Source organism: Carcharodon carcharias, chromosome 11 (genome assembly GCF_017639515.1).
Source record: "Carcharodon carcharias isolate sCarCar2 chromosome 11, sCarCar2.pri, whole genome shotgun sequence".
NCBI classification, from domain to species: Eukaryota; Metazoa; Chordata; class Chondrichthyes; order Lamniformes; family Lamnidae; genus Carcharodon; species Carcharodon carcharias.
In genome coordinates this window covers 45054625-45080419 of record NC_054477.1, presented here as the reverse complement: position 1 = coordinate 45080419, position 25795 = coordinate 45054625, and the positions used below count along the sequence as shown (strand labels likewise).

At 46.1% G+C, this 25795-nt stretch overlaps 1 protein-coding gene across 1 annotated transcript in view; it reads right to left on the bottom strand.

The window, feature by feature from the left end:
- hsph1 (heat shock 105/110 protein 1) overlaps window positions 1–25795 on the bottom strand; it is a 107243-nt gene that overhangs the window by 30936 nt on the left and 50512 nt on the right. The window contains exons 12-13 of the mRNA XM_041199632.1: window positions 14546–14686; window positions 5192–5332 (exon numbers count right to left, since the gene is read on the bottom strand). Of these exons, the coding sequence (XP_041055566.1) occupies window positions 5192–5332; window positions 14546–14686 (282 nt within the window). The remainder of the gene's footprint in view (window positions 1–5191; window positions 5333–14545; window positions 14687–25795) is intronic.

Sequence of the window (25795 nt, the reverse complement as noted above, 5' to 3'; positions counted from 1 at the left end):
CTGACAACAAGCCTGGTGTCATGGGGATAGTGAGCCCAAGCTGTTTTACAGGAAAGAAGGTGCATATGAGAAGCAGCAATAAAACGCAAGGTGACAAAATCCTGAGCCAGCAACTTGTCCAAAACTCTACATCACCTGAGCTATGTCTTGTCACTTCCTCAAAGAATTCAATCAAATTTGTGAGGCAAGACCTTCCTTTAATAAATCCATGCTGACCATCCCCGACTAGTCCATGCCTTTCCACATGACAGTTAATCCTCTCTCTCAGGATTGATTCTACTAATTTGCTCACCACCGATGTAAGACTAACTGGCCTATAATTGTTTGGCATTTCCTTTGATCGCTTTTTAAACAATGGAACTGCGTTTGTATTTCTCCAGTCCTCTGGTACCTCGCCGTATCTAGTTATTCCATGAATAAATTTAAAAACATAATGGACGGAGTAAAGTATGACTGTGGATGGATATTTTCAGTCATTTTAAAACTTAAATAGAGGATCTTCTCTGTAGTTGCTGACTGAAAAGTATTTACACAATGTTGCTTATAGTTTGTTTATTACAATAAAATCTTAAGACTTGAAATCTTGTTATATGATCTTTTCAGTCAGTCATAAATTCAAAAAAGTTATCAATCTCTATAGGGATCACAACATTGGTTTAAATGAATGCACTCCTAGCATGATCTGCAGCTGCTAGGAGCAGCCCTAAGTTTTGGGTAAATCAGATGCCAGTGGACCTATCAGCATGGGCTACTTCAGAGCCCATTCTGAGACACTGCACCTTCTGTATTTCAGTGCAAGTGAGCACCCTGGAAATTGTGGTGCCACTGCAACCTTCAATAGCATTGAATAGTTCATCACTACTGGGACAGATAGGTTGGGGCCAATGGCTTTCGTCTTCAATATTTAATTGGAGGGAATTTCTGTTCCTTGGATAAGGGGTGTGACCAGAGAGAGGCAACGGAGAGGTCAAGAGAGGTGGTGGTGAGATAGAGTCATCTGCGTACTCATGGCAGTTGACTTGTTTTAAAATGCACTGAGCAAAGGATCGGCCCAAGGTGTGGAGGACTCCCGAAGTAATGATGCAGAGACGGGAAGTGAAGCCATTGCAGGTGGTTCTCTGGATATTACTGGGTAGACAGGCATGGAACTAGGTGAGAACAGTCCCACCCAGCTGAACAATGTAGGAGCATGGTGTATTTAACCAGGCCAGAGACTGCAAACAGGTCAATAAGGATGAGAGGAGATAGCTCACCATTAGCATAAATATACAGGATAGATCTAGATCTGAAAACTTGTTTTGCCTCTGCTACCTGGATCTTGTAAATGAATCCTTACACTTTTGTAAATGAATCCTGGATACACTATCTAAAATGATGCATTGGATTAGAAATTCTCCCCTTGATAATTATTCAAGATTCGTAGGTCCCTCTCAATGTGCATTTAACCTACTTTATCCAATTGGGAGGAAAAAATGCAAGCAGATCCTATTGTTTTCCTGGCTGAATAAGCAGCAAATTTTTTTACTGCAAAGTCAGAACTTTGAGGAAATCTAGCAGATCAATAAAGTAAATGCATTTACAGCAGCGCTTATGGGGCAGTGCTGTTTCCTTCCAGTCCACCAAGCTTACTCCATGAAGCCTGTCTGCTGCTCCACGCAGCAATCTCCAACCCTAACCATCGCCTTCAACCACCTAGATTGGGTCACCACTGACACCCACACCTCAATTCCCCACAATCTCTCCTTCCAACACAATGTCAATACTTCATGATAGACAGACTACCATAATCTCCAAACACTCACCCTTGGGGTTCCCACCCTCCCAAACCCATCTCCACCAACCCACTGATCTCTCACTCCCCACTAAAATCTGTGGCAGCGATCTCTCCCTTGCTGCTCCTCCGAGTCCTTCTGCTGCAGGTTTACCCATGTGACAGGCAGCCACCCTATCAATCTGTTAGCTGAAAATCTAGAGCAAAAACTTAAAGCAGGGTCTCCTACAATTAAAAGCTGCAGGATGTTTGGGAAACCTGTACCCATATCTAGGGGGAGATGGTAATGTAGTGGTAATGTTGCTGGACTAGTAATCCAGGTACCCATCCAGGATAATGCTCTGGGGACAGGTGTTCAAAACCCAGCATGGCAGCTGGTAGAATTTGAATTCAGCTAAAAAATCTGGATGGAAAGCTAATCTTCGTAATGGTGACCACGAGATTATCACTGATCGTCATAAAAGCTTGTCTGGTTCACTAATGTCCTTTAGGGAAGGAAATTCTTACATAGTCTGGTCTGGCACACATGTGACCCCAGATCCACAGCAATATGGCTGACTCTGAATTGCCCTCTGAAATGGCTCAGTTCAAGAGCAATTAGGGATTGGTGATACCCAACTCCCCTGAAAGAATAAAAAAAAGCTCCTTGGCTGTCCAGTCAGGACATACAATCTTGTGAATATCAGAGCCATATTTTCCTAGAAGTATATGGCTTCCTTATTCTTCGTACCAAAAATGTACTCTTACACTTATCAATATTGAAGCTTATATGTCAATTATGCAAGTCTGCAAGTTTACTAATCATGTATTTTGTTAGTCTATCTCTACAGGGTTCCCCAAATGCGAGTGCGCTCTTTCGCACCTGCGCATGAAAGAGCTCACATCTCCCTGAGACTCAGTGCTGCCTCTGGGAGATCGCTGACAATTGTATAAACATGAAAAATAGAAAAAAAAATCCTTTACATGTCCCCCTCATGTGACAATGTCACACGAGATGGGACATGTTAATAAATTTCATTAAAACCTTATTCAACTTTTTAAATCCCTACATGAACCTCATCCCGCCAACCTTAAGGTTGGACAGGCAGGGCGTTTAATTGTTTTAATGATACTGTCAATGGCCTCAATTGGCCATTTGACAGGTTGGCAAGCCCGCAGCTGATTTTGCTGTGCCCCCGCCTTCCTGAAGATTTAAATGGGACCAACTGTCTCTTGCCAACACAAGATGGCTATGCAAGATGATCACTGATACCCATCTGCACATGCACAGAAAACCAATGACATCACTCCACTGCGCCCAACCCGCCAGTACCCCTCTTGCATGCGCAGCAACTCCTTAGAGGCACAGTAAAACTACATTATTCTATAAATACTGTGCACACATTTTGAAACTGGGTAAAGTTCATATACAGGAAAAGTATCATGTTTAATGAAACAGATTACAATCTGGGATTTTTTTCCAAGCAGTCTATTTAATCCACTTCTGTCTCACTGGGGTTAAAAAATGTGACTACATGAGTATATATTCAACCAATTAGTTAGGATTTTCTCTAGTGGATTTGGAACTGTAGTGTTAACTTTATGGAGCCATTAAGGATGGTTTAAGGACAGATAAAAGAACACCACCACCTAAAACAGAGCTACGATGATTTGAGCAGCACCATCTTGGGGGTCAAAATGGGTCAAGGCATGGATTAAAATCCTGGCACTCCCACGGATCAAGAACCAGAGGACACAATTTTAGTGCTTTGCAAAACAAATGCGAGGTGAGAAAAAACGTATTTACGCAGCAAGTAGTTGGGGTTTGGAATGCACTGCCTGGAAGTGTGGTGGAAGCAGGTTCAATGGAGGCATTCAAGAGGGTATTGGATGATTATTTCAATAGAAACAACATGCAGGGTTACAGGGAAAAGGCAGGAGACTGGCACTAAGCTAAAGTGCTCAGAGAGCCAGTGCAGACACGATGGGCCAAATGGCCTCCTTCTGCACCATAACAATTCTGTGCTTCCCTAACAGTACTTTGGGCACACCTACACCACATGGATTGCAGCGGTTCAAGGCAGCTCACCACCACCTTCACAAGAGCAATTAGGATGGGCAATAAATGCTAGCCTAGCAACACCCACATTCCATGAATGAATGAAAAAAAAACTTTTGTCCTGGCCACTGCCTACTCTACAGCAAATGCAGCTTTTTGGATATCCAAACATAGAAGTTAGAAGAGGTTTTAATTCTTCTAACTTTTTCTGGGTAACTATTGTTATAACCCCAGCGGAACCATCCAAAGTTTGCGATTTAAATTGCATTTTCCGATGGGTCCCGGTGCGGTGCAATGGCTCTGAGGAAGTTAGCACTCTGGGCAATTGCCATGCAAACCCTTGCCTGAAAACTTGCCAGAGGGATTCCCCAGCACATCTTTGGGGTACCCCCCGAATCCGACACTGGGGAACGCAGAAGTTACGGACCATTATATCAACTACATTACCCTCCGTAACTTCAACAAATTCAATATGGTTTGCAAGGTGTGATCTTCTCCTTTGGAAGCTGAGCTGATGATTATAATTCTCAGTTTCCAGAGGTTTTTGTTTTACACCTTTGAGCAAGGATTCCAGTCGCCTGAATTTTCAGCTCAGCTGGTGGGCGTGATCGGCAGGCCCAGGAGCAGTTGGAAAAACTAACCACCGGCTGGGATTGGCCCCTGGCTGCGATTTCACACTGGCTGGCCAATTAATGGCCAGCAGTGTGAAACATGCGCTGAAAAGCTGAAAAAAGTGCTCCGGGGTGGGGTTGGGAGGAGGGCGGCTGATGATGTTTCCGTGGGCACGGGTGAGCACTGAGGGAAAGCTCCCTTAAGGCATAGAGCTGCCCCAAGGACCTGTAATCCCCAAAACCGTGAAATAAAAGCTTTGAAAATCAGGGAAAAAAAAAAGTCCAAGCATCACAATAAGGCCACCTGAACATATAGATGATAAAAATGCTCTGCATAGGTTATTATTTTTATTTAATTTAAATACAGAAACCTCATCCAACCCTTGGATGAGGTTTCGTGAAAAATGCAAAGTCTGCCTGGCCAATTCGTCTGTCAGTTGTAAGGTTGGGCAGACCACGAAAAATCAGAGACAATTGTACTGTTAATGGGCTTAATTGCCCTCTTTATTGTTGGCGGGCACGCTTCCGACTTTTGCACGTGCCTGTCAAGCAAAATATCACGCAAGCATGGGATGACATCAGGATGCTTGCCTGACATCTTCTCGCACAATTTTACACCTGATCGGGTAGGGTGCGCGCCTGCCCGTGGAACGTAAAATTCTGCCCATTATCTTTCCTACCACTGACATTAAGCTAATTGGTCTATAGTTCCCAGGCTCCTTCCTTTAAATCAAGAGACAAGAGATTGGATGACTCCCATATTCTACTTACTTCTTTTTCAAAATACATATCAAGTAAATCCTTCCCAAACTGCCACACCAGTTTAGCTTCAATTGGAAGATTTGTAGTCTTCAACTTAATCTTTGGCTTTTTTGGATCAGGAGGCTGGTCAGTTTTCTTTTCATTATTGGACTGCAGATAGAAATCGAAAATAAATTAATTGTATTAAAAGTTGTACATATCATATTACAAATTTTATGTTTTCTTTCTCCCATCTCGATCCACCCCCGCACCACACCTTCAAAGAAATCTTGCTAGGTAGCCTTTACCAGTCACAACAACTTACTATTTTATCCATCTAAAGTAACCTGCCATTAATTCACCTTACAGGTTTAGGTTATCATAATGGAAAGGTGGCTCCTCATAAAGGTCACTTTTGACAAGGCTATACATGGAGACAGGAGTATAAACACTCAAGGTGATTAAAAATCAGTAAGCATAGGCGCGCAGAATATTACACAATTTGTTTCAAGGCTCTGAATGAGCATCAATAACAACAGCACTTAATACATGAGTTATATATTCTAAATTTAGTTCAGTCATTGGCTGTCCTTCGATTTGAGGGTGATGCCTACTCAGGGTTGCAAGTTGAACAGGCCAACTCCTGACCCACAAATCTTTGGGCTCATGGCAGGGGTGAGGGATGACGACAGTGGGAGATATCCTGAAAGATAGTGAGATCTGGAATGCAGAATTTGCTTCTTGATTCTTTCCTTCTCTGTCCTTGCCCTGCTTCATTATTAAGATGTTTGGACTTAACGTATGATGGACAAGCTGTCATCATTTTTAACAATTGGTAACAAGCTCCTCCCAGCCATTAATGTCAATGTTGCCATGCTTCAAGGAGAGCTTCAGAGCATCTGTGTAACATTTTTTGTTCTTCCCTGGAACACTGGCCATTTGAGAAAACAGGACCTGGCTGGGTGATGCTTTTCAGCCAGCTGGACAGTGTCATTGTAGTTAATTTTTCAGAAGTTTTGCCTGAATGCTTGTGGAGCTTGCATCAAGAAAGACACTAGCATTTGTTCGACAAACTTCCCATTGAATCTGGAAGATGTGGCAGAGGCATTGCTGACGGAATTTCTCTAGCAGTTCTGTCGCTAACACACAGTCCAGATCTCGCTGCAGTCCAGGAGTGTGGTGACGGCACAAGCACTGTACACTCGGATTTATGTTGACTTTGGAGGTCTTTGTCATCAAATACATGCTGCCGCAGTTTGTAGAAGACTGAATTGGTGCAGCTGATCAGGTGTTGGATCTCCTCGCCAATGGTGGCCTTTTAAGAGAAGTGGCTATCAAGGAATTGGAAGCGTTCAACATATTCCAGAGTCTCCCCATCATATATGAGAGGTAGAATAAATGACTAATCAGGTTGATATGGGTTTCATTTTGGCAACATTCAAGGACAGACAGAGCCTCTTGTATACAGAATTGGAGCTAGAGTAGCTTGCAAATCTGGTGCACAGTGGCTAATGCCACTGCGGTCTTTGGCGGTCAGTTTGGTTTTGGCAACTGAGGTCAAAGAGTTTTCCATTTAGGCAGTATTTAATACTCATACCAGAGGGCATTCGATCTTTGAGCTGAATAGCCACCGTCAGCATAGGGCTATCAAAGGCTTGCCTGACACCTATCTGGATTTTGAAGGGAACAGTTTCAGGTCTTCTACTTCAGAAAGTTGCAGTCATATCATGAAATAATTGCAGAATTGTGAAGAAGTTTTTTGGACATCCAAATCTCTGGAGCACAGAGCCTCATGATTTACTGAGTCACATGCTTTGGTCAGGTCGATGAATGCAATGAGAAGTCCCTGGTTTTGTTCATCATTTATCTTGGATTTTTCTGGAAAAGACGATGTCAGACCTTCCAGAAGAACCTCTAAATCCACACTGTCTCTGGGATGATTTCCTCAGGCATAGGAAGTAGGTGATTCAGAACAATGTATGCCAGGATTTTCCCTGCAACGGCCAAGAGGGAAATACCTTGATAGAAGATATATCATGCTGTGGAATCTATCTTGAATATAGTTACACTTGTCACATTCCTAAAGTTGGTGGGAGGTGGTAGAGGAGAAAAGGTTTCTGTTTTCCTTCCAAATCCATAGGATGAGTGCATGGAGTCATTATGAGCAAAAAGCCCACCAGTTTTGAAGATCTCAGTTGGAATACCATTGGGGTCACAAGCTGTGTTATTTTTAATTCATTTAATTGCTTGTTGCAACCCTCCCATTGATGATGGCTGATCTATGGATTCCACCACAGAATAGTGGGGGATAGCCTAGATTTCAATTATTAGCAGCTCTGCTTCGAGTCATGAGTTTGTGGGTTCAAACTATACTTGAGCACAATGTAGGCTAATATTTCAGGGCAGTACTGAGAGAGTGCTACATTTGTGGCAGTGCCAGCTTTCAGGTAACATATATGTAGCCTATGGCCCTATTTTTAAGGGAACAAAGAATTATACTGGCCAACATTCATCCCTCCAAAGTAAGGGTCAGTTATTTCAATTGTTCTTTGTGAGGCTTTGCTGTGCACAAAATAGATGTCACATTTGTTTACATAACTTGTCACACTTCAAAGAAGTAATTTGAATCATAGAATAGTTCAGCACAGAAACAGACCATTTGCCCCACCAATTCCATGCTGTCTTTTTCAAAGAGCAATCTAGTTGGTCCCACTTCAGTGCTCTTTCCCCATATTCCTGCAATTCTTTTCCGATTCAAGTATTAATCCTATTCCCATTTTAAGGCTATTATTGAATCTGTATCCACCACCGCATAAGACAGTGTGTTCCAAATCCTAACCACTCATTGGCAAAAAGACCCAGAGGCCACATGAGGAAAAGGTCTTGCACAATTTAAAGCTGTGCCCTCTGGTTATCTACCCTTCAGCCGCTGGAAACAAACAGTTTCTCTGTATTTCTTTATCTTAGCTATTCATGATTTTAAACACCATTTTATTTCCTCTTAGCCTTCTCTGCTCTAATGAGAACAATCACAGCTCCAGTCTACCCATATAGCTGCAATCTCTCGTTCCTGGAGCCATTTTTGTAAATCTCCTCTGTAACCTTTCAAAGGCATTCATGCCCTTCCTAAACTGTGTAGAATTAGACAATATTCCAGCTGGGCCAAGCTAGCATTTTATATGGGCTTATCGCAACTTCTTATCTTTTGCTGTCTATGCCTCCATTTATAAAACCCAAGTTCCCATATCAATCTGTTTATTAACCTGTCCTGCAACCGTAAAAAATTGTGCACAAAACCTCAGGTCCCTCTTCTTGCACTCACTTAAAATTGCACTATTTAGCATGTATTGAATTTCCCTATTCTTACTGCAAAAATGCATCACCTCACTTGTCTGCATTGTATTTCATCTATCATGTCTGCCCATACTACCAGTCTGTCTTTGGCTCTTTAAGTCTATTACTATCCTCCTCACTGTTTACTATCCTTTCAAGCTTCATGCGATTTTCAAGTTTCAAAATTGTGCCATGTTCCTGCAAGTCCAAGTCGTTAGTGTACATCAGAAACAGAGGTCCTGATCCTGAGCCTTGGGAACTCCACCATATACCTCCCTCCAGTTCAAAAAAAAAGCCAGCCATTCACTACAACCTGTGTAAGGGATAGGAAACAATTTTGTATCCATGCTGCTGCTCCCCCTTTTACCCCATGGCCTTTAACTTTGCTAACAAATCCAATCATGGCACTTTATTAAAATGCCTTATGAAAATTCATATACACAATATCAACTGTGCTACCTTCACTCATCCCAAAAAAAATGAGAGAAGTTAGTCAAACACGATCTGTGTTAACAAATTCAAATTCACGCTGGCACTCCTTTATTCATCCATACTTGAAATTGGTTAAAAAAGTGGCAATTGGAGACAAGGGTGTAACATTTGTAATTCTCCAGTCCTCTAGCACCACCCTGTGTCTCACTTGTTTGTCCTTCAAGGCAAAGATGACCATATTCCTCATCTGGGGTGCCTGGTAGGCTTCCAGTGATATGTAGGTAACTGCTGAGGCTGATCTGTGCCCGGAAGGTTCTGCTGCAAGTTAGGACAGGATAGCTCAAGTGATATAGAGTTTTGGACAAGTTGCTGGCTCAGGATTTTCTCACCTTGCGTTTTATTGCTGCTTCTCATATGCACTTGCTTTTGAAGGGGACTGCAACATATTTCTATCTGTTGCACCAGGTGTGACAATCTTGGGCAAGCTTCTTCCAGGACTTGAAACAGATACAAAAACTCTTAAGTGAAGGCATCAGGCTGTCCTTGTTCTGCTTCCTTTGATCACCATGAGAGTGCACCTCGGACTCAAAGCTCTCCATAAAAGATTCACTAAATGACCATCCCTATTCAGTTGTGGCCATCTTAATATGGCGTGGGTGCTTGGCATGGCAGCTTGGGTCCACATTTCAGTGTTTAGCATTTTGGCTTGCCATCTGATCTTCAGAAGTTTCCGGAGGCAGCTCAAGTAAAAGTTGTTGAGCTTCACGGCATGGCGTACATAATCCAAGTCTCACATGCACAGAGCAGAATAGGCAGGACTATTGCTCTATAGACTTTCAATTTGCTGAGCAGACTTACCCCTCTTCCTTACCAGGCTGATGCTCCGAGTCTGCCAAAGGCTACACTTGCTTTGACAATTCTAACATGTGTCTTGTCAATATGGACAGATCAAGAGTGTGTGCTGCTAGATGAGTGAACTTAGCCACTTTTGATAGGTTTTGGTCTTGGATTGAAATCTTGGGTATGAGATAGGACTTTCCTGGAGCAACTTGATACATTTCTTTGTGATCATAAGGCCAAAGTTGTTGTATGCATTGGAGAACAAGTTCATGCTACATTGCATGTCCAGATGTGCAGCTTTAGTGCACAGGGAGTTGTGAAGTATGTCCTTGGTATTTGCCTGGAGTGGTTTCATTTGAGCAGATTGCTAACCATGTGGTATCTGATTCCAATACTAGGATCATGGAAGAACATCGAGAAAAACATGAAAAGGGTTGATGCTTGCACACATCCCTGTTTAATTCCATTAGTGACTGGGAATGGGGTCAGACGATCATCCGTCATCAGGATGCACTCAAACATGCCATCTTGCCCTGAGAAATTCACCACAAATGGTTCAACAGTTCCATTACCTTCGAAAGTCCCTTACGGCTGACCGTGTCAAAGGCCTCGCTCAGGCCAGGTGGTGATGTCCATGATCTGACCTTGGCATTTCTCTTGGGGTTGTCCAACTGCATATGTGGTTCCTCAAACTTTTCCAAAACTGCACTGACTCTCTGGTGGCAGTGCAATGTCCTGACCAGGATCTAAGTGGTTCAGAAGAATTCTGACAAAGATTCTATTGACAATGGAAAAAAGTGAGATTCCTCTATGATTAACGTAAGATTGGCATGTTACTTTCTGCTTGTACAGGTGGACGATGGAGGCATCTTTGTAAACTTACGGATAGTTCCATGCTCCCACATAGGCTGAAAGAGTTCAGTGAGCTTCTTGACCAAGCATTGACCTCCAGCCACGTACATCTCAGCTTGGATAGCATCAGCTCAAGTTTGACTGCATTCATCTTTTCAGCGTGGGAGAGTCATCAGAAAGCAATTAATGGCAACCTGTTGATTGCTTCCTCATTGATGGAAATATGTGGTTAAAGTGCTCTGCTCATCTTTCTGGAATTTGGGCTTTTGTGAGAGCAATGCTGTCCAATCAGCACCCGTAGGCAGATTTCAGAACATTGCAGAATCTCTTAGTGGTCTGTATCTGATTAAGGTCATCTGCTTTCTCATTCAGAGAAGTGTCTTGCATCTCTTAGTTTGCATTGGACAGTCCTGTGAATATTTTGGTAGGCATCACACTTGGACAGTGATGATCTGTCATTGTGTAAACCCTGTAGAGATAATGTTCTCCAGTAGTTTCTGGATTACCTCATTATTTTCATTGAATCAATATGAATGTTTGGACAGAAGTAGGACCAAGGGCTTCTAAAGCAGCGAGTACACTAGAACCATAGAAAAGTTACAGCACAGAAAGAAGCCATCCAGCCTATCACGTCTGTGCCAGCCAGAAGACAACGAAAAAGAAACTAGCTGCTCATTTTAATCCCACTTTCTAGTACCTGGTCCATAGCCTTGCAGGTTCCAGTGCTTCAGATGCAGATCCAAGTACCTCTTAAATGAGTTGAGCATTTCAGCTACAACCACCGATTTAGGCTAAAGGTCATCCAGACATCCTTAATGCAGGGAGTGTCCATTTTTGCTGTACACAAACAACTCTCGAGTTTCTTGGAGAGATTCCACAATGACCGCCAGTTTGAGCCTCAAACATAAGAGACGCTTCTGGACCTTCATGCCCTGAGGCCAGGGGATAGATCTTGATGTTTAACTTTGAAATAAGACAGCAGTCAGTACCACATGTAGCTTTCATTACACGCAGATCCTGCCTTTCCCTCTGCCTGGTGAAGAGAGTCAGTTAGATGTCAATGCACAGAACAGGGTGCATCCAAGATGGCATTGGTGATAAAGAGTTCATGATCAGCACATCTTCAGCAAAAGAAGACCATTGCTGTTTGCCAACCCTGATTTACTGATTACCTCTTTGCACACTTGGTGATCTGCACCAACTCTGCTTTCACTGCCACTTTAATGCAAGAGCCTTTGAATATTTTTAAGGCAGAGCTAGATAGATTCTTGAATAACAAGGGGGTTTGACTTGTCTGACATTGGCACTGTAGCAATCAAGAGGTGGAGGTCATCATAGAATTTATGCTCCACTTATCAGGGTTGGTCATGGTAGTGATACATACGGATGAGAACCTGCCTGTTGCTGTGCAGGGAGAGTTTAAGCACCAGACAATCATTAACACCCTGGAGAAGGCAAGTCAACTTACTGAGATGGTTCGTGACGCCGTTCTTCTTTTCCATGGCCACTCAAAAGAATGTGTAACCTGCATTTATTTCCTTGAGCTGACCCTCCTCTGGTAGGAAAATCTCACTGCCCTCAGCAAGACTTGCGATATTGTACCTAGCCACCTCTCTATCGAGAACAGCAGTTCTTCTAAGGTCTAAGGCCCAATGGTCTTGAAGGTGAGTCAGCACCATGTTGTGGAATGTGTAGAGCTCAACAGGACAAAACATCCTGGTCACCCATTGCATCAGGATTCATCTCCAGCTGTCTTTACTTGTCTTGCCACTGGACCAATGTAGGTCAGGACAAAAGAGTGAAGCCGATAATGTGCAATTCGCCCTCACTATAATCCAATTCACAATCAAATTATGTTCATCATATTTCTATTGTCTGTCATCCATCATCTATGTTTCAAGTCTTGTGGTGACGGGCAAGCAATGTAGCAGCAGGTGTGGCTTCACTGGGAGCTGTAGCCGTGAACCTGAATACAGGCAGCTCAGGCCATAAGGTCGGCTTTCACTGGAAGGAAGCAGAAGAAATGAAACTTGGTGGCCCTGAGCAATTGAGCAGTCCTTTTCAGGACAACACTGCTCACCTCCCTAGTATGAGGAAGAGGGCTAGAAAAAGTGCCCTGAACATCAGCTGCTTCACCTCGCTGGCCAGCAGGCTGCAGCTAGCAGGAAACCCATCAACGCAGCCATAAGTCAATCTCAAAAGTGAAAGTAAAGGTGACACTGGTCACCATTGGCACATGAACCACGTGCACCTTCATGGACGACGCCACAGCTGACAGACCTGAGAGGCCTCTATCATGGAGGACTGGAAGGCAGGCCAGCACCTCTGCAATCTCCACCCTTATTTCCTTTAGCAACCTAGGATGCAATGTCAAGTGGATAAAGTCATCCAATCCTAACAACTCCCAATTCTAGTCCTTCCTCTTTGTTTTACTCATTCAGTTTCCCAGCAATCTCGTTGTCTACCATAGCATTGGAAAGTTACCTTCCTTGGTAAACATCAATGTCAAGTACTCATTTAGTACCTCAGCGAGGCCTTTATCAATACATTGCTATTTTGGTCCGTAATCACCCCCACCGCTCTTCTGAAAACTCTTTCACTGCTAATATGCCCATAAGACTTCAGGATTCCATTTTATATTAGCCCACAGGCTAAGAAAAGCAGTGACATACATGCCAAGTAATTTCTTAGTACATACAAAATAGGAGTAGGCCACTCAGCCCCTTGAGCCTGCACTGCCATTCAATAAGGTCATGGCTGATCTGAATGCAACCTCAACCCCACATTCCTGCCTACCCCTGATAACCGTTCACCCCCTTGTTAACCAAGAATCTATCTAGCTCTGCCTTAAAAATATTCAAAGACTCTGCTTTTACCACCTTTTGAGGAAGAGGGAGTTCCAAAGACACTCAATCCTCAGAAAAAAATTCTCCTCATCTGTCTTAAATGAGTGACCCCTTATTTTTAAATAGTGACCCCTAGTTCTATATTCTCCCACAAGAGGAAACATCTTCTCCACATCCACCCTGTCAAAGCCCCTCAGGATCTTAAAAGGTTTGAATTAAGTCACCTCTTACTCTAAATTCCAGAGGATACAACCAGTCCAGCCTTTCCTCATAAGGCAACCCGCCCATTCCTGGTATTAGCTTAGTGAACCTTCTCTGAACTGCTTCTAACACATTTAGTTCTTTCTTTAAATAAAGAGACCAGTGCTGTACACAATACCCTGGATGTGGTCTCATCAATGTCCTGTATATTTAAAGCATAACCTCCTTACTTTTGTAATCAACTTCCCTCACAATAAATGATAACATTCTATTAGCTTTCCTAATTACCTGCTGTACCTGCATACTAATCTTTTGTGATTCATGCACTCGGACACCCAGATCCCTCTGAATCAGAGCTCTGCAATCTCTCACCATTTAGATAACAAGCTTCTTTTTATTCTTCCTGTCAAAATGAACGATTTCACATTTGCCCACATTTCCTCCATTTGCCAGGTCTTTGCCCACTTACTTAACTAATGTCACTTTGTAGCCTCTTTAAGTCCTCTTCACAATTTACTTTCCTACCTACCTTTGTGTCATCAGCAACCATTCCTTCAGCCCCTTCATCCAAGTCATTTATTCAAAAATTGTAAAAACAGGCCGGAAAAAGATGATAATTAGATTATGATAGAGCTTTGTAATACAATGGCCAGACTATACTTAAGAGCAGTGTGTTGAATTCTCATCATCACAAAAGAACAAGAACGATCTCAAATGTAGAGAAAACAACCTGTAATGTCAGATCAGAAGTCCTGCAGCTAGAGAGGTGGTCAAGGGAAAACCTCAAAAGCATAAAGTACTAAATACTATTTGAACTGTTACAATGATAGGAATATTCTGTAATGAAGCCGATAAAAAGAGTATAATATGGGTCACTTACCTTGCAGTTCATTTCAGCATTTTCAGATTTATTTTCTTCATGCTCCATTTCAGGGGAAGAGGGAGATTGTGGAGATTCTTGACCATATAATTGTACTTGCGGCTGAACTTCACTCTCATCACTGTCTGTTTGAGTCTTGCTCTGAAATGAAGTGAAACACAGAAAAGGTGCTGACTGATCTAGGACAAACTAAATTAATTGCTAACAAAGATTTTAACTTCTCTTTAAGAACCAAGTGTAAAGAATACGGGGTGGAATTTTCCATGCTTGCTGGCATTGGGAGTGAGCCGACAATATGGCAGGAAGACCAAAAATCAGTTTCACGACATTGTGAAACCAGTTTGCACTTGTCTGCTTCGCCCGTCAATTGCGGGCTGCGTTTCCCACCGCCGCAAATTGGGAACTTCATTGTAATACATCTACATATCATTAAAAGCCCAGCTCGCCGGAATCACCCCCCTCCCCCCAAGTTGGATCTTCCAAGCATGTCGGTACACTGACGTGTTTCACAACAGCATTTATAAGACGCGCACCTGATGAGCTGCACTTTGAGGGGTACTCTGAGGTCAGTGCACAGCAATGTTGCGAAGCGCTTGCGAGAGTCACCTGTTGGACCTCAAAGTTAAGGCGCCGTACATTCAGGAGACAGCACAGGCAAGTCACGTTTTCCCAGCTGGCTGACAGTGTGGTGCCAGGACAAGGGCTGCACTGTGGTTGAGGTGAGTTGGGGTGGGACGTTTTAGTGGACTGCAAAATAATTCGACAGCTGGACATGTTGTACAATCTCCTTGCAAAAGCTGGCCATGGAGCAGTCACTGATGGAGGTGCTCACAGCCCCTTGCAATGTCATCACTCAGGTTTGGTCCAGTCATGGTTCAAGCCAACAGTGCAGCTTCGCAATGCAGGTTAGGAGAATGCCTGCACCTGAGCCAAGAGTACAACATGCTGTCCAGCAGCAAAGCTGCTGCCAGTCAGGTGGAGTGGAGCGGAGGAGGGTGGGGTTTTGGGCAGCCATGCAGCACACTACATTCTCACCATCCAAGTGGTGGCCAGCACTCTGGGATGTGTTAAGGGGTCTTCACACTTAAACAAGAGAGGTACCAAAAGTAACTCACGCATCTCTCTTCCATCCTGCAGGAATACAACACCAGGAACTTGGTGACCAAGCTGTATGTATCAAGAGAGAGGAGACGAAGGAGAAGAGAGTGACAGAGATGCCTGGCTGGGCAGAGGGAGGAGCAGTACAATCAAGAAGAAAGGGCAGTTGGGGCTCCCGCAAATGCCACTGAAGAGCCACAGCAAGCCATCACTGGTCAGTGCCTAGCTAGACCCAGGGTCTATAGACAGCACTTGTCATTCCTGCAGATGACTGAGAACCAATGTCGCCGAAGAATAGGCGTGTCCAGGCATGGCATGGGACACAGAGGGTAACCACATCTAGTGGTCATGAAAATGACTACAGCACTCAATTTTTATGCCAGTGGCTCCTTCCAAGGCTCCATAGGTGACCTATGTGGGATGTCACAAGCCTCCAAACACAAATGCATCCATAAGGTCACGGATGGCATCTTCATGCATTTTGCCCGGGATCAGGAAAGCCAGGATGCAAGAGTGCTGTGATTTTCCCAGATCTTGGGTTTTTCACTGGTGCAGGGTGCCATTGACTGGACTCATGTTGCACTCGGATCTCAATGGGAACAAGAGGTCAACTACAAGACCTTCCACTCACTGAATATTCAGCTGGTGTGCAACTACCACAAATGCATCTGCATCCTGCAGGTCTGCGCATGGTTCCCAGGGAGTGCCCATGACTCCTACATTCTCAGTACATCTCAGGTCCTTGATGTCTTCCAGGGTCCACAGAGGCTGCAGGGGTAGCTCCTCGGGGGCAAGGGCTACCCGCAGAGGACGTAGATGACACCCGTGCGGCAGTCTCAGAATGCAGAGAGAAGGTACGCGGTTCATGCTGCAACTTGGTGGAGCAAACCATTGGAACGTTGAAAATGAGGTTCTGGTGCCTGGACCAGTCTGGTGGAACCCTACAATACAGTCCACAGAGGGTGCCATGCACAGTTGTCACCTGCTGCGCCCTTCTCAACCTGGCACTGCAACGAGGGGGGAAGGTGGCTGAGGAGATGGAAGAGCTGACGTCTCCTCTGATGAGAAGGATGTTGATGGGGGAGGGTGAGAGGTCCTCGAAGGTTAGGATGATGGCGATGAGGCCATCGCACTGGCCAGATGAGGCATGCATGCTCAGGTGGCCCACATAGCTGCTAGATTTGTGGAGGATGATAACATGTTGTGAGGAGACACCAATGATCCTCACATTGCATCTGTGAACGTTTGACTCCTGTGACTCATGGCAGCGCACATACCCTCTGCGATAAGGCTCCTGTTATGGAGACACGGCAGATGCCCATAGTCCCTACATTCAGGAGGATGACGACAACATGCAGTGGGGATATTCCACAGATCGTCACATAGCTTATATAAATGTCTAACTGCTTGTCTGGTTGTTAGCACCTAACCTGCACCCTGTGAACAGGTCAGATCATGGAGGTGCACTAGAGAAACTTTTAACGAGTCCTGATCCTATGGCATCGTTTGTAAGCTGAACCCTTAAGGATCACACACAGATGCTGATGAGATGGGGGGGCCATCCACATGTCAAAAGGTGCTGGGAGCACACAGATAATGATGGAACTCTGTGCTGCTGGCCCAGGACATTCTGGCAGCCAAAAGCCCCATCAAGGTGCAGGCATGACTGGTGTGACCAGTACAGTGTAGGTGCATCAGTATGCTGGGAAGGCTGCACAAAAGCACCGGGGAGAGGCCCTGGACAGAGACAACTACCATTATCTTGTGCGGTGACCAAGGTTTCACATCTGAATGACACAAAACACTGCTCATCAGAACAAGGAGCCATAGGCAAGGAGACATTCTTGGGAGTTTATTTACAGTAGTGAGCATTAAGTACAAGTGATTAACACCCTTGCCCAGGATGTACAACTACAACTTCTTAACTCCCGCCCGATTGTTTGTCCCTCTTCCACGGCTACGTTCGTGGCCGGATGTCCTTGGAGAGGGAGCACGCGGTGTCTGCCGGCACACTCGAGGCCTTCCGTGCTCGGTGGGCACCGCGGGGACTGGGGTGTTTTGTTGACCCCTTTAATCACATTTTAATTTAAAGTTTGTAAGTTTCCTTTAAAAACTTTGTTCTTGGTTTTACAGCTGACTTGAATTAGGGGCTGTGCTTGATTTGTCCTTCATTTTGTTAATTTAGTTTAATTGTTTTAACTCTAAAAGGGTTACATCTTCTTAACCCTGCCACTACACCTTGGTGCTCCCCCGATGTCTAACGCGGACGTGGAGGCAGCCTGCTCACTGTTACGTCCCGTCAGTGATGATCTTGATGGGTGTCCACTGGAGGGCTCCAGCCTACTTTCAGGGTCCTGCTGTGTGGCAATGGTGCCCTCCTCGGCCTGTGGAGCTGATTTGCTGGGGTCACAGGAAGAGGGGATTTGGATGGACCAGACACTCCCGGAGTCAACTGGGTTTGCACCTATGGGTGCCCGAGGGCTCCTGGCTGACTCCTGAAAATGGGGAAGCTGGAGTGAGTTCAAGCTGCTCTGCAACCTTCTCACATTGACACTGTTGAAGGCCAACTATGGCATTAGCTATGGAGTTCAGCCCATGCAGCAGTGCAGGACTGATGTCCTGGACCAAGGTCTCCATGGCAGTCGCCATCCTACCAGTGTTGACCTCAATGCCGACATTCCAACGCACCATCACCTCGGACTGAAAGTGGATGGACTCCTCCACCTTGCCTTGCAATCTGAGATGTGCAGCTGACATCCCTTCCTGATGTTCCCGAACTTGCCTTTGCAGCTCCAGTAACTGAAGTATCACTGAGCCCAGAGGCTTGTCATCTGACTCAGACTCAGCAGGTTTCTAGCCTCCAGCAGTACCGAGTGCTGAAAACCTGAGAAGTCCCTATCTCCACCTGCTGTGGATCAGGCAGTACGAAGTGCTCACTAGATTGTGACCCCCGAGGCTACCCTAAAACTTGGTCCCACTGAGGTGTGCACTGGTGGAAGGTGTAGTGACCGCTGTGTCAGGTCTTCAATGATGGTTTCAGCAGATTCCTCTTCCAAGGCATCTTCGGGGCTTGAGTTGAGGACCTGGGTCATGGAATCCCTCGGCTGTTTCCCAGATGTGCTTGTGAAAGCAAAGAGAGATAATTAGTGCATGGCAGTGATCTGTGAAACAGAACACATCACTCACAGCATTGTTATCCAATGCTGTTTCACAGCACCGCCGACCTCACCGTCAGCACAGGGACTTTGCCAGCCAGATGGATGACTATTTTCAAACTCCGTGAGGACTTTGATTTCAGGCACTCCTCCACCAGACTGCAACCTCTTCCTTTTGTTGTGTGCCATGTGTCCTACATGAATGGAAATAGAGAGAGGAGTGTAAGCAGGATACCTGCCAGGCCAATTGATAAGTATGCCTGGCATGTGTGGATGGTGAGCGGTCCCATGGATGGAATAAGGACAATGAAGGTGTGTATGAGTGTGTAAATTGTGATGTCACTTGAACAAGCTGTGAGCGAGATCCCTGTGAATGTGTAATGAGTATGTGAGTTGAGAGTGATGAGAAGAGCAACTTACCCTGGCAGAAAGGAGGAGATCATTCATCCTCTTTCGGCACTGGGTGGCTGTCCTCTTTTGCAGGGCGTTGGCACTGACCACTGCTTCCCAAGTTGGATTGGTGATGTTGCTGCCTCTCCTGCAATCAGAGTGGGAGTAGAGAACATCACGGCAGGCCTCCAAGATGTCCAAAAGGCATTCAAAAGGTACGTGTCACAGAATTGGGGGGCTGCAGTCTTCTTGCCTTTTGGGGCCAAGTCTTTTGTGCAGCAGTCATAGGCTGGAAGCATAGAAATGTGCACGTGGCTGCACTAAATATGGTGCCCAGCACGAGGATGTGGTGAGGTGACAGGCTAATCGATGTGTTTCCCCAAGAATGCATGATTAGTGAGGCAGGATAGGGGTAATACGGCGTGAAAAGCCGCCATTCTGGGTGGTGAACAAGATGTTCTTTTTCGTGCTGGCTAACGCACTTAGTGAAGATCTGGGATGATCTTGCCCTGTGCCACTGTATCCTGTTTGACATTCGCACTGCCATTTTGGAGTTCAATACTCTAGCTAACTTCCTCACTTAACTTTGCAGTTTAATACACCCTCAGCAGCAGGAAGGACTCACACTGTGCTCCAAAATGACCAGCATTACTTAAAAGGGATCATTAGATGTTAGTTGTTTAATTTTTTCTGTTGTTTAATTGTATAAATGTTTGATACTTTGTAATGGTATATGGAAGCAGTTTAGAGAAGGTTCACAAGGCAGGTTCCTGGGATGAAGGAGTCGTGTTATGGAGGAAAAGGCTGGCAGGTTGTGCCCATACTCATTGGAGTTTAGAAGAATGAGAGCTGATTTTATTGAAACATAGGCCAGAACTGTAAGATCGATGGACGGGTATGGTTGACGGGCCCAGGAGTGGGCGGGAAGCAGCCCGCTACCCGAAAGCAGCCTCCACCCCAGATATGATGTCATGCTGGCGGGCCAATTAAGGCCCGCCGAGCGCAAATGGTGGCTCCCCAATGGTCAGGAAGGAATGGGTAGGGGCCTGTTTAAAACCAGCACAGTCAGGCTCTGGAAGGCTGCCGACTACAAAGACATCTTTGGTGTTATCAACAGGGAGATTAAAAATTATGGATTCCAATGTAGCTGCAGATGCCAGGCAGGAGGGCAGGTCGGGTGGGCACTCAGACCCCCAGTTTCCTGATGAGTACCTTGTGGTCTTCCTGGAGGAGGTGGCTTCCAGAAAAGACAACCTTGTCCCCAGGGATGGAAGGAGGAGGCCACTGCACCTTACAAAAAGAACTTGGGAGGAGGTGGCTGCGCTGGTTTGCAGCCATGATGTTGTGTGGCGCACCTGGGTCTAGTGCCGCAAGAGGTTTAACAACCTGCTGCACTCAGGAAGGGCGAGTACCGTGTTGGCACAGATCAGTGTATTGAAGTGTTGAGGGCTGGCCATCCCCCTGTGGAGCTTAGGGTTGTTAGAGTCTGTGCGAATTGTCAATGATGCCAAGCTGGCCTAGGGGTGAGCCCTGGCTGCTTGGACTGAATGCCTTGCAGCTAGAGAGCCACTACTTGGATGTGCCGTGCAAAATGCTCCTCAGGTGGGATTGGGCAGGCTGCAATGGCGCTGCAGGTAGAGAGTAGACTAAATCCATGTTCTTCTATCCTTTCAGGAGAAGATGGCCCATAACAGCATTGAAAGTTCGTGGACCAGTGGAGGCCCCGCTAACCTCCTAATCCAAACCAGATACGAGCAGGATGCATTGAACCAGGAGGGGTGCCATGCACCTCAGTCAACTGGCTGCAGAGCAGCTGGGGTGTCAGGCAAAGGTAACAGTGCAATGCACAGAGGTGACAGTTTCAGATTGTGCAAACACTCATCATTGATCAGAGTCTCAAAACTGGATTCCACATTGATCATTGAAAGGCGATGGCACCATGATGCAGATCTCAATTATCTCACCAGGGCGCCTGGCATGTACAGTGACAATGTGATGACTTTAACTAATGACATGTTGTTGTTCTCCCTTAGTTTTGCCATCATGCACCCACTTGCAGGACCCCAAATCCCACCTCTGATGCCAGAGACCACCAGGCTCCAGGTGCACCTGCAAACCCACTCTCCAAACCAGGTACCAGTGCAGATATCAGCACCTCGGTGGGTGTTAGATCTTTAGCTAGAATGTTGGTGCACTGCAGTGAGGGTACTTCACATTCGCTTGAGGTGTAGGTGGAGGCAAAGAGTGTGCAGGGCACCGGCAGTTGGAGGACTGCTGGAATCCAGGATGATGCTCAGTCGAAGGCGGATGATGAGCCTCTGGAGTTGTCCATTTGGCGGCAGTTGCTGGATGTCCACCGAGATGTGCGGGAGGATCTGGCGGAGATCCATGAGGGTATGCATGCCATGGTCTCCGTTATGGAGAAGTCCATGCGGAGCATGAGCATTCCATTGCCCTTCATGGCCAAGTACACTGACTCCTCCATTGAGAGAATGGCTACTCATGGAGAGGCAGCTCCAGAAGCAGAATCAGGGGTTCCTGGGGTTGAGCTTGGACCTGCAAGCCCTCACACAGGCACTGACCTCAGCTGGTCAGTATCCATGTGTTAGATGAATGAGACACCCAATATCCCAGCTAGATGCCATCCATTAGTGGTGAGCAGGGAGGTCCAGAGTGACCTCACGTTGGCGCACGAGCTGCCTGTCGTCTCTGCAGACTCCTCTCAGGGTGCTCCTCTGCCCTTCTGCCAGTGACCATGGCATCTGATAAGTCTGTGGCAACTGGGGAGCTGCCAGCATTGGAACCCTCCCAGGTGGGGCCAGCACAGACTCCACTGGCCAGGGGATGACCGCCAAGGTCAAACGGACAGCAGAGTCAGCAGGCTGTCTCCAATGCGGGTGCCAGACAGGGGGGAGCACCTAGACATAGCACTCGCAAGCGCAAGTTTAAGGCACCATGAGCACAAGAGGGACTGGTCACAGGTGAGCTTCTGTTGTACAATTTTGTGTTTATTTTAACTGGTCTGAGGCTGAAGTCCAGAGAAGATTCTGTTAATTTGTTTTAACTGTCAACACGAGATAAATTTTCTTTTGGCATAATGGCCTGAGTGTCCCTCACCTTTTTTATTTAATGTGACGCAGGGTACGCCCCTATGTTCTGCTGGACATGGGCGGCTCAAAACTTCATTGAACAGGCACTGAGTGGGGTCCAAGGAAAGGGCCATTTCAGACATGTGAGATGGAGGCAGCAGCCCTGGCATGAGGTGATAACGCTTATTTGGCAGCCTAGCTGAATGAGTGTTGGATCAAGGCGTCCCTGCCTCCTGGGAGGTTACAGAGGTCTGCCTCCATGCCCTCGGTGTTCTCCTCACCGCGGTCCTCTTCTGATTCACTACTCGGTTCATCCTTTGTGGCCCATGCAGTTGCGTCAAGACCCTCTTCGTCCAATGGGTCCCCCTTGGCCAGTGCCAGATTGTGGAGAGCGCAGCATATGATCACCAGTGGTAACCACTCTGGGGGTTATTGTAGCGCTCCCCGCTCTAGGGGGTATTGTAACACTCTCCCTGAATGGTCTAGACATCGGAAGCAAGTCTTCAGAAGACCTATGGTCCTCTCTAACACTGCCCTTGTGGAGGCATGGCTCTTGTAATACCACTGCTCTGCTTCTGTTCTTGGGTGGCCCTGATCACCAGCAGCCATCCATCCAGTCAGGCTGGAGCACTGAAGAGCCTCAGCACCTGAGAGTGTCTCAGGACGTACGCATCATGGGAGCTGCCAGGGTACCTTGCACAGTCTTGCAGAATATGGTCACACTATCTGCACGTTCATGCAATGGAATCCCTTCCTGTTAACAAAGGCATCCGGCTGACCCGCTGGCACCTTGATGGCCAAGCGTGCAATCAATTGCACCCTGGATGCAGGGGATCCAGCAATCACTGCAAACCATCTGGCTTCCTCAGCCTGGCTGGCCTCATCCGTACAGAAATGAAAGAAAGTCAATACCCACCTGAACAGAGCTATTGTCGCCAGCTTGATGCAACTATGGACAGCTGATTGGGAGACTTCATACAGATCCCCCACTGACCCCTGGAAGGAGCCGCAGGCATGGAAGTTGAGGGCCACTGTGACCTTCAGAGCCGCTGGCATGGGATGTCCATCCGCACAGTCGGAGGTGATCTTAGGCCCAATCATCTGTCTCCTTTGAGAGGCAGAGCCTCCTTCAGCAGTGCACCTTGAGCATATTGAGGTATCTGCTTCGTCACCTGTAAACCCTGGCAGCAAGATAGTGGTGTCTTCTGCAGCCCCTTCCACTTTGGACTGCTGGCTGGCCCTGCGCCCCATGCCTGAGCCTCTCCTCCCACAGATTGCTCCCCTGGAAGCTGCATTGGGACGCCTGGCCTCCTCTTCCTTCTGCCCCTCTCTTCCTCCTCAAAGGAGGTGCCTCCAGCAGAGGCTTCAATCCTCATTACCAGGGTAACAGAGGGCAATCTGATATCTGGAAGGGTCCACACAGTCTGAATTCTCTGGGGTCCTTGGAGACACCAAGGAGTCCTGAAATGAAGCCTGGAAATGTTAACAATGAAGTCCCGAACAGAGCTGAAGCTGCCATATGCAAATAAGTCACCAGCAGCAAACTATCTACCAAACTCCTCCCACTGCCAATAGTGCTGACCCTTTCTACCCCGCCTGTGGATGAGGTTTTTGAAATTGTCAGCTGGCCACCTGCCTGTTTTGCCCATGCGCTGAGCGCAAAATCGCACAGGCAATATGAAAGTCGTTGACTTTTTAATGACCTTATCGGGTCTCTTAATTAATGGCAGGTGTGACGCTGGCACCCATGTGCACCCGCCGAGTGAAATATTGCGTGAGTGCACGACGACGTTAGGACGCTCACCCAACATCGTCGCATACTATTTTACACTCGAGCGTGCACCCGCACACAGAATGAAAAATTCTGGCCGTAAGATTCTGAGGAAGCTGGACAGGGTAGATGTTGGGAGGATGTTTCCTCGTGGGGGAAATCTAGAATTAGAGAGCACAATTTAAATATCCAGGATCTCCCATTTAAGGGAGGAGTTGAGCAGGAATTTCTTCTATCAGGGAGTCGCAAATCTGTGGAATCCTGTTCCCGTGAGCAGTGGAGGCAGTCGTTCAATGCATTCAACACTGAGCTAGACAGATAAAAGGAGTTAAGGATTAAGAGGGACAGCAGGAAAGCAGAGTTAAGATCATTGCTGCCTTGATTTGGCCTTATCAAATGGCAAAACAGACTCGAAGGGCCTAATGGTCTCCGCCTGCTTTTATTTCTTGTAATTTTATGATCTCGACTTCAAGACTCCAGCAGAAATCAGCTGCTTCCAGACATGGTTGCACCGATAGATCTTCTATGGCATGACTTGGAGAATGAACAGAGGCCAGACAGGGTGGAAGAAGCCACTAGATGGAGGAGAATCAATTCACCTACCTGAGCATCAGCAACAGATCAGATCTAAACTCTGCTATCCTGCCATAAATTGCGAATTGTGGTGGACATTTATATAAGGAAAAGCATTTGCAACCATCGTCAGCCAGAACTACTAAGTGGATGACCACCTTGGCCTCCTCTGGTGAACCCCCAGCACCACAGATGCCAGCCTTCAGCCAATTCAATTCATTCCACGTGTTATCACGAAACAGCTGAAAGCAGGATACAGCAAAGGCTATAGGCCCTGACAACTTCCCAACAGTAGTACTTAAGACTTGGTGCTCCAGAATTAGCCATGCCCCTAGCCAAACTATTCCAGTACAGCTACAACATTGACATCAACTAACAAAGTGGAATATTGTCCAGGTATGCCTTGTTCTCAAAAAGCAGGACAAATCCAATCCAACCAATTATTGCCCCATCAGGCAATTCTCAATCATCAGCAAAGTGATGGAAGGTGTCATCCACAGTTCTATCAAATGGCACTGACACTCAACCCTAAACCTTATTACAGCCTTGGTCTAAACATGGACAAAAAAAGAGCTGAACTCGAGGTGAAGTAAGAGTGGCTACCCTTGACATCAAGGCCTGCATTTGATTGCATGTGGCTTTAAGGAGCCCAAGCAAAACTGGAGTCAGAGAATCAGGAGGAAAACTCTTCACTGGTTGGAGTCACACCTAGCGCGAAGGAAGGTGGTTGCAGTCACTGGAGGCCAATCACCTCAACCCTAGGACAATGCTGCAGGAGTACCTCAGGGTAGTGTCCTAGACCCAACCATTTGCAGCTGCCTCAATAACCTTCCTTCCATCTTAAGATCAGAAGTGAGGATGTTCGCTGATGATTGCAAAATGTTCAGTATCTTTGGGAGATAGTGGTAGTGGTAATGTTACTGCACAAGTAATCCAGAGGTCCAGAGTAATGCTCTGAGAACATGGGTTCAAATCCCACCATGTCAGCTGCTGGAATTTAAATGTAATCAATAAATCTGGAATTGAAAGATAGTCTCAGGTGATAGTGACCATGACAATACCACTGATTGTTGTAAAAACCCATCTGGTTCACAAATGTCCTTTCAGGAAGGAATGTGCCATCCTTACCCGGTCTGGCCAACATGTGACTCCAGACCCCAGCAATGTGGTTGAC